The sequence below is a fragment of the Stenella coeruleoalba genome (assembly GCF_951394435.1).
Source record: "Stenella coeruleoalba genome assembly, chromosome: 4".
NCBI classification, from domain to species: Eukaryota; Metazoa; Chordata; class Mammalia; order Artiodactyla; family Delphinidae; genus Stenella; species Stenella coeruleoalba.
In genome coordinates this window covers 130,877,819-130,891,607 of record NC_137149.1, presented here as the reverse complement: position 1 = coordinate 130,891,607, position 13,789 = coordinate 130,877,819, and the positions used below count along the sequence as shown (strand labels likewise).

At 37.1% G+C, this 13,789-nt stretch overlaps 1 protein-coding gene and 1 long non-coding RNA gene across 15 annotated transcripts in view; one reads left to right on the top strand and one right to left on the bottom strand.

Moving 5' to 3' along the window:
• The window catches only part of BANK1 (B cell scaffold protein with ankyrin repeats 1), a 417,427-nt gene extending 410,515 nt beyond the window's left edge, over positions 1-6,912 (top strand). For all 12 annotated transcript variants that reach the window (XM_079920999.1, XM_079920998.1, XM_079920995.1 and 9 more), the window contains 4 exons: positions 3,472-3,501; positions 4,708-4,763; positions 5,970-6,034; positions 6,288-6,912. In XM_079920999.1, coding sequence (XP_079777125.1) covers positions 3,472-3,501; positions 4,708-4,763; positions 5,970-6,029 — 146 coding nt within the window. In that variant the 3' untranslated portion in view covers positions 6,030-6,034; positions 6,288-6,912. The remainder of the gene's footprint in view (positions 1-3,471; positions 3,502-4,707; positions 4,764-5,969; positions 6,035-6,287) is intronic.
• LOC307186159 overlaps positions 1-13,789 on the bottom strand; it is a 141,750-nt gene that overhangs the window by 36,320 nt on the left and 91,641 nt on the right. The gene's annotated exons all lie outside the window — the stretch shown is intronic.

The window sequence follows — 13,789 nt, the reverse complement described above, 5'->3', positions numbered from 1 at the left end:
TATTTACAATAGCCCAGAGATGGAAACAACCTAAGTGTCCATCAACAGATGAATGGATAAAGAAGATGTGGCACATATATACAATGGAATATTACTCAGGCATAAAAAGAAACGAAATTGAGCTATTTGTAGTGAGGTGGATAGACCTAGAGTCTGTCATACAGAGTGAAGTAAGTCAGAAGGAGAGAGACAAATACCGTATACTAACACATATATATGGAATTTAAGAAAAAAAAATGTCATGAAAAACCTAGGGGTGAAACAGGAATAAAGACACAGACTTACTAGAGAATGGACTTGAGGCTATGGGGAGGGGGAAGGGTAAACTGTGACAAAGCGAGAGAGAGGCATGGACTATATACACTACCAAACGTAAGGTAGATAGCTAGTGGGAAGCAGCTGCGTAGCACAGGGAGATCAGCTTGGTGCTTTGTGACCACCTGGAGGGGTGGGATAGGGAGGGTGGGAGGGAGGGAGACGCAAGCGGGAAGAGATATGGGAATATATGTATATATATAACTGATTTATTTTGTTGTGAAGCTGAAACAAACGTACCATTGTAAAGCAATTATACTCCAATAAAGATATTAAAATGAAAAAAAAAATTCAGAATACATGTTTGTTTAAGGTGTACAAGGAAAGTTCAGCAAGACAGAACACATACTGAACTATCGAAAATTTTCAATAAATTTAAAAAGATTGAAATCTTCAGAGTATGTTCTCTGAAAGATTTCAGTCTTTTGAAATCTTTTATCTCTTACAACAACAGAAATAAATTAGAATTTAATTAAAAAATTAGAAAAAAACTCTCAAAATAGTTAAGAATTAAATACAACATTTCAAAATAACCCCCATATGGGGTCAAATAAGAAATCACAAGGAAATATTTCAACCTGAATGATAATGAAAACACAACATTACAAAATTGTGGAATACAACCAAAACAGTACTTACAGAGAAATATATAGCTATAAATGTGAAAATAGAAAAGATGAAAAATTTTAGATCAATGATCTACGCTTCCACCTTAGGAAACTAGAAAATGAAAAGCAACTCTCCAAAAAGAGCTGAGAGGAAAAAATAATAATAAGATCAAAAATCAATGAAACAAACAAACAAAAAAAATCAATGAAACAGAGAAATAATAGAGAAAATTAACAAAACCAAAACTTAGTTATTTAAAAATGTAAATGAAATTGATAAGCCCATGGCAAAAATGATCATGCAAAAAAGAGAAAGCAAGAGTTACGTATATCAGGAGTTAGGCTATCACAACAGATCCTACAGACATTAAAAAGATGCTAAGGAGGTATAATTAAGTTTTTGCCAATACATTAAACAACTCAGACAAAAAGAGCAAATTAATTAAAAATAAAACTTACCAAACCTGACTCCAAAGGGGAAAGAAAAGAAAAACCCTACACTTCCGTGAGTAAATCTCTTTGTAGTCTGACTTTTAGAACTTTGTTAATGTTTTACATATTCAACAAACTAGGATGGGACTGAGAAGGGGACAAGATGGAATATAAGCAGAAGAAAATGAACCTAGCAGTATTACAAATAAATAACATATCCACACTAAAGGGGGCTAGAAAAAAAGATAAATTTAGAAAACAGCATATTCTAAGACTAAAATTAAAAGAAAAAAAACAGTACATAAAGATTGTATTCTATACTCCAGTTAGTAGGTCTTATTTCTCTACAGGGGTATAGTCAAGCAATTTCAAAACTACTTTATGTATATTCTAGCATTGAGTAAACAAATAAATTCACTGTTGATAATGAGAGCCAGGTTCCCTATTGTCAGAGAAAGGAGTTACAACCAAGGAAAGAAGGAAGCCCAGAATGAATCTTGTAGTATTGGATTGGAATTGGAGGTAAAAGCACAACAACTCGTGGTTGTTAATATTGGGTTGGCCAAAACGTTTTTTCAGGTCTTTCCATAAGATCATATGGAAAAACCTGAATGAATGTTTTGGCCAACCCAATATATATGTTACACATAAATATAGAAATGTAGTTGTATATATACTTCCTTAGCTCTGTCTGCTGAGAGCACCTAGAAACAATGACAGCCCAGCAACAGTGAGCACATCTAGTACCTAGATCTTAGTTCACAAAAAGAAAAATAGCTAATAAGCATGTGAAAACATGCTCAACATCATTAATCATCAGGAAAAAGTAAATTGAATTACACTGAGGTACCAATACACAACAAATATAGCTACAATTTTTTAATATTGTCAAAGTTAAGCAATTAGAATGTGGAAGAACTGGACATGCACTGCATGCATTGCTGATGGGAGTATAAAGTGTTGTGACGACTTTAGAAATATTAAATATGCACTTACTATTGATAGATAACCTAGCTATTCAAGAGAAAGAAAAGATGGAAAATATGTTCATTCAAAACATGTTCATGAAAGTTCATAGCAGTTTCATTCATAATAGCCAAAGTGGAAACAATCCAAATGTCCAATAGGAGATTAGGTAATTATATTGTGATATATTCACACAATGGAATACTACTCAGCGGTAAAAAGGGATACCTACTATCACACACACAACCAGAATGCATCTCACAGATATTATGGTGAGTGAAAGATACCAGATACAGAAGAATACCTGCTGTAAGATCCCATTTATCTGGACTTCTAGATAAAACAAATCTATAGAGATAGAAATCAGCTCAGGGGCCATCAGGGGTAATGGTGGGTGAGAATTGAGGTAAGGGGGCACAAGGGAGTTTTCTGTGGAGATGAAATGTTCTCTGTGCTAATGGGGGTGATGGGTATATGCTGTATAGATTTGTCAAGAGTCATCAACCTATACACTTAAAAATGTGTGACTTGTATGTAAGTAGTTCTGAATAAGGTTAATTTTTAAAAATACTTGAATAGCTCAGGCTAAAAGAATATCAAAGCAGAGTAGAAGTAGCATGAACATATATATACTACTAAATGTAAAATGGATGGCTAGTGGGAAGCTGCTGCATAGCACAGGGAGATCAGTTCGATGCTTTGCGACGACCTAGAGAGGTGGGATAGGGAGGGTGGGAGGGAGGCTCAAGAGGGAGGAGATATGGGGATATATGTATGCATATGGCTGATTCACTTTGTTGTACAACAGAAACTAACACAGTATTGTGAAGCAATTATACTCCAATAAAGATCCGTTTTTTAAAAAAAATAATTCATCAACAACAACAAAAAAAGCAGAGTAGGAAGCTGTTATTAAATGTCAAATATATCTAAAATCATAATAATGTGGGACAAGTGTCAGAAGGAGAAAAGACAAAAATTTAAAAAGACATAGTTTCACACTTAGTGGCTGGAGGTTAGTATTTTTTAAATCACGTTGTGAAAATACATAGTCACTTCAAGGACAAAAGTAGTCAAACAATAAGAAGAAGCAACCTTAAGATAAATATTGAGCAAAACTCAGTAGAATGTGCTTTTTTTTGTCTTGTAGATAAGCTCACCATTGTGCACCATCCCAATGGTAAGTGTTTGGTGTTTATGGAAGGATTTAGGACTAAAACAAAGCTCACAGTAAACCAACTTTTATATTAATGTAAACCTAATGTGATTAAGCTGGTCACTGTAAAAACTCACAGAGATTTTATATTTGTAAGCAAAACCACTTGACATCCAAAATAAATGTGAGATGATTCTAGCATAGCAATGCTAGAGGCGTTGTGATATAGTAAAAGAAGCACCTGCTTTGAACTCTGACCTGGCTCTTCACAACTTACTAGCTGTGGCCTTTGGCTTAAACTCTTTAAGCCCCAGTTCCCTCATTTGTAAAATGCAGATAAGAATTCTATCAGCTCAGTGATTTGTGTCCACCTAGAGGAGTGGTATAGGGAGGGAGGGAGGGAGGGAGACGCAAGAGGGAGGGGATATGGGGATATATGTACATGTATAGCTGATTCACTTATTATACAGCAGAAACTAACACACCACTGTAAAGCAATTATACTCCAATAAAGATGTTAAAAAAAAAAGAATTCTATCGTGGAGATTACTATAAAAACAGATGATGATTTGTGCAAATGGAGCTAACTGCTTGATAAGTGGGAGATGTTGATAGGACAAATGAAATTGGAATGGCACGCAAGAGCTGGAGGGGTTCCCTTCAGTGTGATGGGGGAGGATGGGTGCAGAAGGTAGGGAGGGTAGAGGGGAGCTGCAGGCCAGCTGGGGGCTGTCCCATGAGCTCCAAGCACTGCCTGCAGCCTTGAAGCACAGGGCTGACTGCAGGAATGGAGAGGCACGTGGCTGGGATGGAAAGTGAGAAACCTGTGAGAAAAGCAGGAAGTAGCATGGGCCAAGGTGGAGCAGTAGAAACAAACTTTTATTTAAAAAAAAAAAAAAAGTGTGCTTTGCAATTGCCTGATTCTGGTAAATGGGGAAGAGAAAAGGAAGAAAAAGGCATAATCAAGTGGAGCTTGTTATTCTAAGATGCTGGATTGTTTCTGAGCTGAAGCAACTCCTTGAGTATCCTATTCTAGTCAATCCCTATGTGTAGGAGAAATTAATACATACTTGTCAAGGGTGCTATGTAAATATGCCCTTTTGGATCTCTTTAATATTTTTTCTCTTTACCCATATCCTATTCTTTGCATATATATTTTTAAGTGCTAAATAAAGGAATTATTAAATGTGTGAACAAGTGAAGAGATAGTAACAGAGTTTGTATTTCTAGGTAATGAAAATGCCCACAATGAAAATGTGTCATATGACATACCCTCTGGCAATAAGGTGGGTTGTATATTTCTTCATTTTTTATAAAATGCAAAAAAGAATTCTTTGTTGAGAAGGAATATGAAAGCGTTCTATGCTGACTATGCTTTGAGACATTCCAACAAATGTGAACTAAATAGGTCACATAAGCATTTGCGTGCAAAATCCATGAGCAATAATTTAAAGAAATTAACTGTTCTGAAAAAAGCAAAGAAAGAACTCAAAGGAAAAAGGCACCGAGGCCCAAGTGTGGATGAATTCAACAGACCAAATAAATCTTAGAGGAGTTATAAACACATCTTCTTTAGCAAAAGGAACATGATGAGCCTATTTGAACCACGATTTATACAATCCTTAAAGTCTAGTGTTAAGAAAAAATGTAATGCCAAAATATTGTTATATAAATACGCATTACTTCACATTGTAAAGTTAACCAAAAGTAAATTGCTAACAAGAAGCCAGAAATAACACTAAGGAAAGACAATAGCAATGGAGAACCAAGACCAGTTCAAGACAACACCACTGATGTCCTGTCCACAAATTTTTCTTCATAAAAAATCATGCTATTCCAACTATCTACGTATGTGATGTAGGACATTTGCACTGTTACCCAGGGTCATCTGGCAGCTGGATTTCTTGCTAAAATCCAGAATTAGGGCCCATAACAAACCCGTTTTAGTTTACCAAATTTTAATAACTCCTTAAGCTCTCTTATGCTTCAAATAAATCATACGTAATTATAAAAGTCATCCACCCTTAAGAACTGCTTGAAGTATTTGCGTTTCTGGATCATTCTGTGGCCCACCAATGAGCTATAGACCTAATGGGTCTACAGCACACAGACTCATGAGACTCATTTGACTGTAGCAGAATTGTGAGGTACCACCTAGCCCAGGAGTTTATGAAAATATCTTTGTTAAACAAAGATTATTCTACAAGATCTGGAGGACGATCTTGAGCAAGATTTTGGATAAGAGGAAAAGAATACAAATTCCCAACACTTAGGCTATTCTCCCTCAAAAAGAAAATAAAATTTGAACTGAAGGACTTTGATGTAGTTGAGCTTTACAATGACTCTTTCCTTTAAGGATGGAGGACTGTCTTTCCAGTTGCCTCTACAAAGCTGTTTTTCTGTGACTGTGAAAGGCAACTATGACTTTATCATGTTTCTTTGTTCAGCCTTAAAATGAAGAAATGCTAACTCTATTTTTTTTTTTTCCTTAGCTTCCTGCTCGACTCCAAGTTGAAAAGGAATTTGGTTTCTGTTGCAGGAAAGATCACTAAACAAGGTAAAATACCAGCTGTATTTTTTAGAAAACCTAAAGCAGGCTTATTAGGAACGTGAAGGAATCATTTGTCTAGCACACAGAATACTTTAAATATTTCATTATCTTCTCCTGAAAGGATCAACATGTGTATTTTTCAAGGTAAAGGTGATTGTTCTTTAGAAAGATTTATTATAGGGGTGGTTTTATGCTAGGTAATCAATTTCAGATGATGATCCCTTTGTCACTAATACATTTCCTGTGATCTTATTTTCAGGTTATTATAATAAAACTCAAAAATCTGCAGACACCTTCTGGGTGAAGCAGGCTTGCATTGGATTGCCTGCTGTCTTCAGGACAAATCTATACTATGGAAGCAGAAGCAAGCTTTTGAATTTCAGAACTTGTTATTGCCACAAGTTATTGGCATTATACCTGCTTCAGATGAGTGTATCAACATGAAAATTAAATGCTGCAGAGCAATTGAATTCTTTGAAAATTCTTGAGTTTTACAATGCACTTTGCCACTGAAGCAGCTATTTCCCATTTTTAAAATTGAAGAAAAACAAGAGCAGAGAAGTTAAATGCTCTGTAGCAAAGCTACTGGGCCTGTTTAATGGGCTAACCTTAATTGTTTACTCCCCGCTACACTTAGAATAAGCATAAAAAATACAAATTTGTTTTGTACATATTTGCTTTTCCAGTGGGTGGTCTATTTTCTGAATTTCTCACATTCAGAGCTCTCATTATTATTGTCACATCATGTTTGCAGCAACCTTCCATTTTTTAGAGCCTGTTTGCATATAACCTTGAGAACATTATTTTTTTAACTTTCTGTGTCTCAAATTAATATACATTTCCACAACCTATATTCTCTATTAAAAGGTTTATAATTTCATCATCCCATTTCTTAGAAGCAATTTATAAGCTTAGAATAGAATGTGGTTTTATCATTCTATGATTTCTACCCACTGCAAATTAAATAAATGTTTAAAGCTATGTCTGACTTTTCAAAATAAATGTATGAGAATTAACCACTAAATTCTTCTGCTTACCAGTTTACAGAGAGAAGTCTACCAGATATTTTTTTAATTTCACTGTGTAGGGCCCATAAAGTAAACACACAAATGATTTTTTTCTAGCTTCTAAACAGTGATTTATAGGGATATATATTTTAAGTGATTCTGCAAAACACTGCCCATAAGTTTCTCATGACCATTAACACTCTTAAGCTCAAGTTTTAAAAATAACATAGTAGTTTGATCAATCCCTAATGGAAGGTGCTTCTTGATTATGACATTTGGAAATTTGGTCCATAGTTTCACATCTGAGCTTTCAAGAAATGGAATGCCCTTCCACATCCTGAGCCCCCATTTCTATGGATTGTCCCACCCAAAGAGTCATGAAAAGCAATAGGAAAACCAACTGCTTTTCTATAATTTTCTTCATCTATAAAATTCAAATGTGTCTATTATCTCTAAAGTAAGAATTTCCATATAGGCCTGTGACTGGTGCCTACAATTCCACTGTCAATTTTATTCTTATTAAAAACGTGAAATCCAGTAACAGGTAAAATGTCAGCTTTTCTAATTACAAAGCAATTAGATCATTTCTTACCTGAGACGCAATTCAGGGTGGAAGTGGGAGATAAAGCAAGAATGTTATTCAGTTTTTTAACATGGAAAGAAATCTAAAGTCAGCACCTCTACGTTCTATCCTTCTGAACTGGGCTAGTTTAGAATAAAACCATGGCAAAAAGCCCCTTTAATAGTCTCTTTCCCTAGATACTCTGGTCCTTGAAATCTTATTACTTTGTCATCACAATGAAAGGGAGGAAAAGAAACCAAAAATAACTGAGGTCCTCCCTATGACTCCTGAACCATGGTCCCTCCCCTCCTTGACTTATTAGGCTTGTCCAGATCATAGAAGACAGAGAAGTTTGGAGTTGGGGGATCAGAGAAGTTCACATCATGCCTGTTGCATTGAAGGAAGAGATGAAAAGTAGAGAAATGCAGAGGCGGAGGAAGGGTAATCCAAATTTAGGAATGATCCCAGATAAGAATATCCAGAAGGAAGCAATATTTTTTAATCTCTGGACTTTATTCTTAACATACAGAATACTGTCTATCAAATTTGAGCCACACTCCAGAAGTTTGTTTTTAGTGATGGAAGAGATCATATGTCAGGATCTAGACTAGTAGACTAGGAAGATGTGAGCTTTCCTTGGAGATTTGGGGCATTTGTCTAAGAGCCCTAGTCACTGCCAGAAAGGAAACACCTGTATGGGAAATCTTCCGAAGATTTTGTGCTGATTCTGGAAGCCTGAGCAACCAGTAGGTAATAAAATACCTTATCTTTCCTATCATCCCTTCCTCAATTTGGATTTGTTCCCAATCCATTACTCTTAATGTACACAAGAACCAGCCCTTTCCTCTTAAATTTACTTGACTCTGACTTCTAGAGAAATTTGGACTGGTATTAAATGTTATCAAAAGAATTTTATGTTTAAAATTAATTGCCTTCTTTTCTACTTAGTTTTCTAGGATAAAGAAGCAGCAGCATCTAGGCCAGTGGTTCTCAACTAGGGCATCTGGCCATATCTGGAGGCACTTTTTACTGTCATGACTTCAGAGAAGGTGCTCTTGGCATCTAGTGTGTAGAGACAAGGGATGCTAATGAACATCCAATAAACTACAAGACAAAGAAATGTCCTGTCCAAAATGTCAACACTTCGAGGTTGGGAAACTCTGATCTACACTGTAAAGTAAAATGGGATTAACACTTAAAAGAATGTTATTAAAATAAAAACAGTTAACTTTATATGGAATTATCTGGAAGTGGAAACCCGTGTGATAGCATAAATCAGTGTTTATATTTTGAAGTGCATATGGCGTAACTTAAATGGACCATTAAGTACTCGAAAGAATAGATGACTCACACATTTTTGTAAATCAAACATTAGATTATGCTACCCGTGGAGACTCCAATTTTTAGAAAATGAGACTGTTCTCAGTATTGTTCTAATGAAAATGACCTTGTAACTTAAGTCATTATTATATCCTATTCATGCTCTAAGCACTTGCTCATCTGAGTTCCTTCTTCTAATACTCAGGGGGTCTGATTTTAATAACTTGGATTTACCTGAATTTTACTGCATATTGCTTTTCTAAATGGGTAAATATTTAGGAAAGAGGTCTGCTCATGAGCCTGATCTAGTCACTCCCAGCTACTTAGCACAGGGCTGGTATGAGGCCCCCCTTGCAGTACTTTCTGTAACTGTACCTGCCAACCATACTTGTTGGCCTTCCTTATTTTGTGGAGCTGACTTTTAAAGGCAGGGACTGCCACACAAAAGACAGCAAAAACAAGATTCTAAATACAATAGACCTGGGACTTCCCTGGCCGTCCAGTGGTTAGGACTCCGTGCTTCCACTGAACGGGGCACGTTTGATCCCTGGTCGGGGAGATCCCGGAGATCCTGCAAGCTGTGAGGCTCGGCCAAAACTAATAATAAATAAATAAATAAAATAGGCCTCAAATTCATAAATTACAGTATATGATTTCCTCAATATTCTCATCTTCAAAATGCAGATTCTTACATAATTTTACAGGTATTAAATGACATCATGTGCTTACATGAGAAGTGCAGTATTGCATTCAACAGCATGAACTTTGAGGAAAGACCAACGTAGTTTGAATATTGACTCACCTATATCCTAGCTATGTAAACTAGGCCAGTTTTCCAGTTTCCCTGAGCCCTATTTAATCATTAGTAAAGTGGGGTTATCAATACCAACATCAGCATAGGTGGTTTGAGAATTAAAAGTAAAAATATTATTTAATTAATACTAGGACACTATTAAGACACTTTTGATGGTAAAATGCAGTACTGCTAATGATTGTGATAAAAAAAAAAAAAAAAAGGCAGGCATACCTCCAGCATAAGCTGAGATACACGGTCACTCGGCTTAAATGAGACATAGGTGCTTAGTATATTTTTGGTTCCAAGTAAATTCTCAGTGAAGACAGTTGGCAAAAAATAATCCTCTCTGAAATGTGAATACAGTGTGATACACTAGGCTGACTTGTTATCTGACTGGCTCTTAGGCACAGCCTTATAGCTTATGATTCAAATCCACATCATTATTTACAAAACCAATGTTTACAAAATGTTGAATGACCACCTGGATCACCCATAAACATGAGAAGCTTCAAGCAGAAATATCCATCAGTGGTAAAGTACAGTATTTCCCAAATTGTGTTACAAGAAACTCGCGCATATTCAATTTAAAAGGGTTTCTGTGATCAAGTGAGATGAGAAAGTGCTATGTATTTTAGTCCCTTTTAGAAGAGCATATTAGACATCCAAGTATTGAAGACTAACTAATCCTGCAATAAAGAAATCTATACTGTTTGAAAAACACTGACTTACATTTTATGTATATGTAAGCTGGTCTCATTTTCCATTTAATGGGAAAAGAAAAACTGGATGAAGGATGCCTGCTGTGATATGTTGAGACGGAGTCTGAAACCTGGGTTCAGTGGGAAACTGTGTCAAAATCAGTCAGTGATGTTTGCCGTGAAGAATGATGGAGGAGGGTAAGGGGAGTGGTGGCATGCATGAGACTTATTTGGCATTCAAAATTTGCCCTTGGGGCTTCCCTGGTGGCGCAGTGGTTGGGAGTCCGCCTGCCGATGCAGGGGACGCGGGTTCGTGCCCCGGTCCGGGAAGATCCCACATGCCGCGGGGCGGCTGGGCCCGTGAGCCATGGCCGCTGAGCCTGCGTGTCCGGAGCCTGTGCTCCGCTACGGGAGAGGCCACAACAGTGAGAGGCCCGCATGCCGGGAAAAAAAAAAAAAAAGTGCTATGGTTTTGCCACTAGCACTTTCTCTTTTCTTCACTCGAGAAAAAGAAAGGCAAGGGGTTCGGGGAAGTGTAAGCTGAGGCTGTTTTGGCATTCATGCCTGGCACTCATTGAGAGCATCTGCAGTCACCCTCAGGAGTCTTAAGCATCCTTGCAAGACACTGGCATTTGTCATAATGTTGCAAAATGAGATGTTTTGTAACTCAGACAAGTCATGCCCAGTACCTCCCAGATCTTCTGCATCAGCAGACTCAGGGAATCCCAGCAGATGACTTGTCATTTAACACTGTTGAAGAGCATAAGAACCTTACTTACGATCACCATATGTTCTCTTCACCCTGATTTCCGTATATTATAGTACTGTGACTGAGATATTTTATTTATTTTATATACATCTTATTTTATTTTATAAGAATACTTACATTAGGTCTACCCTCTTAAATTCTTAAGTGTAAAATACCGTACAATGTTGTACAGCAGATCTCTAGGGCTTATTTTGAGTGAGATGTTTATACACCTTCGCAATTGGATTTTGGTCTCGAGATATTTTAGGATTTAACAAAACAAACCATCTGTGACTATAAGAGCTATCTGCTTCCTCACCTTCTTGAAAAAGATAATAGAGAAACAAACATTATGCTTTCCTAAAGAATAAGCCAGTTCTTCAGCCAGAAAAGTAAATATCTGTGAAGGTTCTGCTCATGTTTCAGCCTCTGAAATGGAAACGGGGGAAATAGCAACATTCTTCGGAATACGGCAGAAAAATTATTTCGAAAAAAAATTTTTTTTAAACCACAAAAGAATAGCAATAGTTTAAGACCAGAGAAAATAGCAAGGTGCAAAAGCCCTGTGGCACAAAGAAACAACATCTGAGAACCTAAATACAGCCAGTATGACCACAGCACAGCAGGCAAAGGGAAACAGAATATGATAAGAATAGATCATGCAGGGCAATATTAAGGATTCTGTTTCTTCCAGAAAACAATGGAAATCATAAATGAGATTTTAGCAAAGAGAATGTCACATTTGCATTTTGAAATGAACACTTCAGCTGCACTAGGGGCAACAAGCTGGAGAGAATATAACAAACCAGAGAGGAATCAATTGTCCAAGTACAAAGCCTCAGATTTGTTCTTAGTTTTGAAGCTACATGTGTTCTATGCTATATAACAACCTGCCACAAACTCGGCAGCTTAAAATAACACATTTATGATCTCAAAGTTTCGATGTGTCATGAATCTGGGCATAGCTTAGCTGGGTACTCTGCTCAGGGTTTCACAAGGCTACAAACAAGATGTCAACCAGGCTCAGTTTTCATCTGGAGGCTCAAATGGGGAAGAATCTGCTTTCAGGTTGTTAACAGAATAATGCGTTTCCTTGTGGCTGTATGACTGAAGGCACCTTATTTTTCTGGCTGGAGGCCACCCTCATGTCCTAGAGGCCTCACGTGAGAACTTACCACATGGGTGTCATCAACATCTTACTCCATCAAGCCCACAAGAGTCTCTCATCTCAAGGGGGCCCAATCCCTCATTTAGGGCTTTTACCTGAAAGAGACAGGCTCACCCAAGATATGTCGTTTTATTATCTCAAATTCAACTGATTTGAGACCTTAATTATATCTGAGAAACACTTCACTTTCCCATATTCTGTCACAAGTCAAAAGTCCTACCTACACACAATGGGGGAAACGGTTAACACCAAGTGTGGACACCAGGGGGTAGGAATCACGGTGCCACCTTAGAATTATGTCCACCACACCACCAAACATATAAATTTTAATATTGCAAACTACTGAAAACTAGTTCCAGGAACGAGTGGGACCTTCCCACACAGTTCTTATCTTTACACGTTAATAAGAGCATTACTGAGAGAAGATTCCTTTCCTTGAGATATCCACAGTGCTTCTCTATAGTACGGATTTATTCTATTTCTTATAGTTACCCACCAGGAAATGTGAATGCCCTGTGTTCCTTTGATATGTTTCAGTAAATTGTAATATCTCCCTTAGTATTCTCTGTTTCTGTTGCCACCTGCACCTGCTTTTACATTTGTGTTTAGCTGTTTTTCTCCAATATCACAATCCCTCAGTATAGATACACATCTGCCATTGAAAACACAGAAATGGGAACCTTTTAGAGTGGTGTGAATAATAAGCTATCTGTATGACTTTCTTGAACTTAGTAAGTTTTCAGTACATTTGCCTATGTGGGATTCTGAATTATGCAGACCCAACATGGGATCCAACACTGCTAGCAATGATACCCAAAACAACCAAAAAATTCAGAAAACTAAAATTTCATCCTCTAACTTTTAAATCACTCACTACTTCCCTGGTAATCAAAGTGGTACTTTAAATTCTATTTAATACTCGGAGCACATTTTTAAAGCAGCAGTGAAAATCCATTGAAATATTTTAAGCAGAAAAATTCATTCTGACTGCAGAACAAAGAATGGATTGTAAATAGGCAAGAGCAGACAGTCAGGGGGCTAGTGTGGTATTCACAAGATACTGGCGGCTTGGATTAGAGTGATAATTGAGGTGATAAAGAGGGGACTATTTTAGACACATTTTGGTGGTAGTGTCAATAGTGCTTGGTGTGGGTTTGATGTGGAGGTAAGAAAAAAGAATATGAATAAGGCTGGAATTTTTTGACTTGAACAGTTTTGTGGATGATGGTATCATTCGCCAAGGTGAAGAAGACAGGGGAGGGTAAAGTTTCGTGGGTTGTATTACATTGGTCAAGTCAATTAATCTAATTCTCAGTTTCCTCATGGGTAAAATGGAACTGATAGTAGTAGCATTTCATTGGGTAGTTTTTTTTTGTTTTTTGGGTTTTTTTTTTTGCGGTACGCGGGCCTCTCACTGTCGTGGCCTCTCCCGTTGCGGAGCACAGGCTCCAGACGCGCAGGC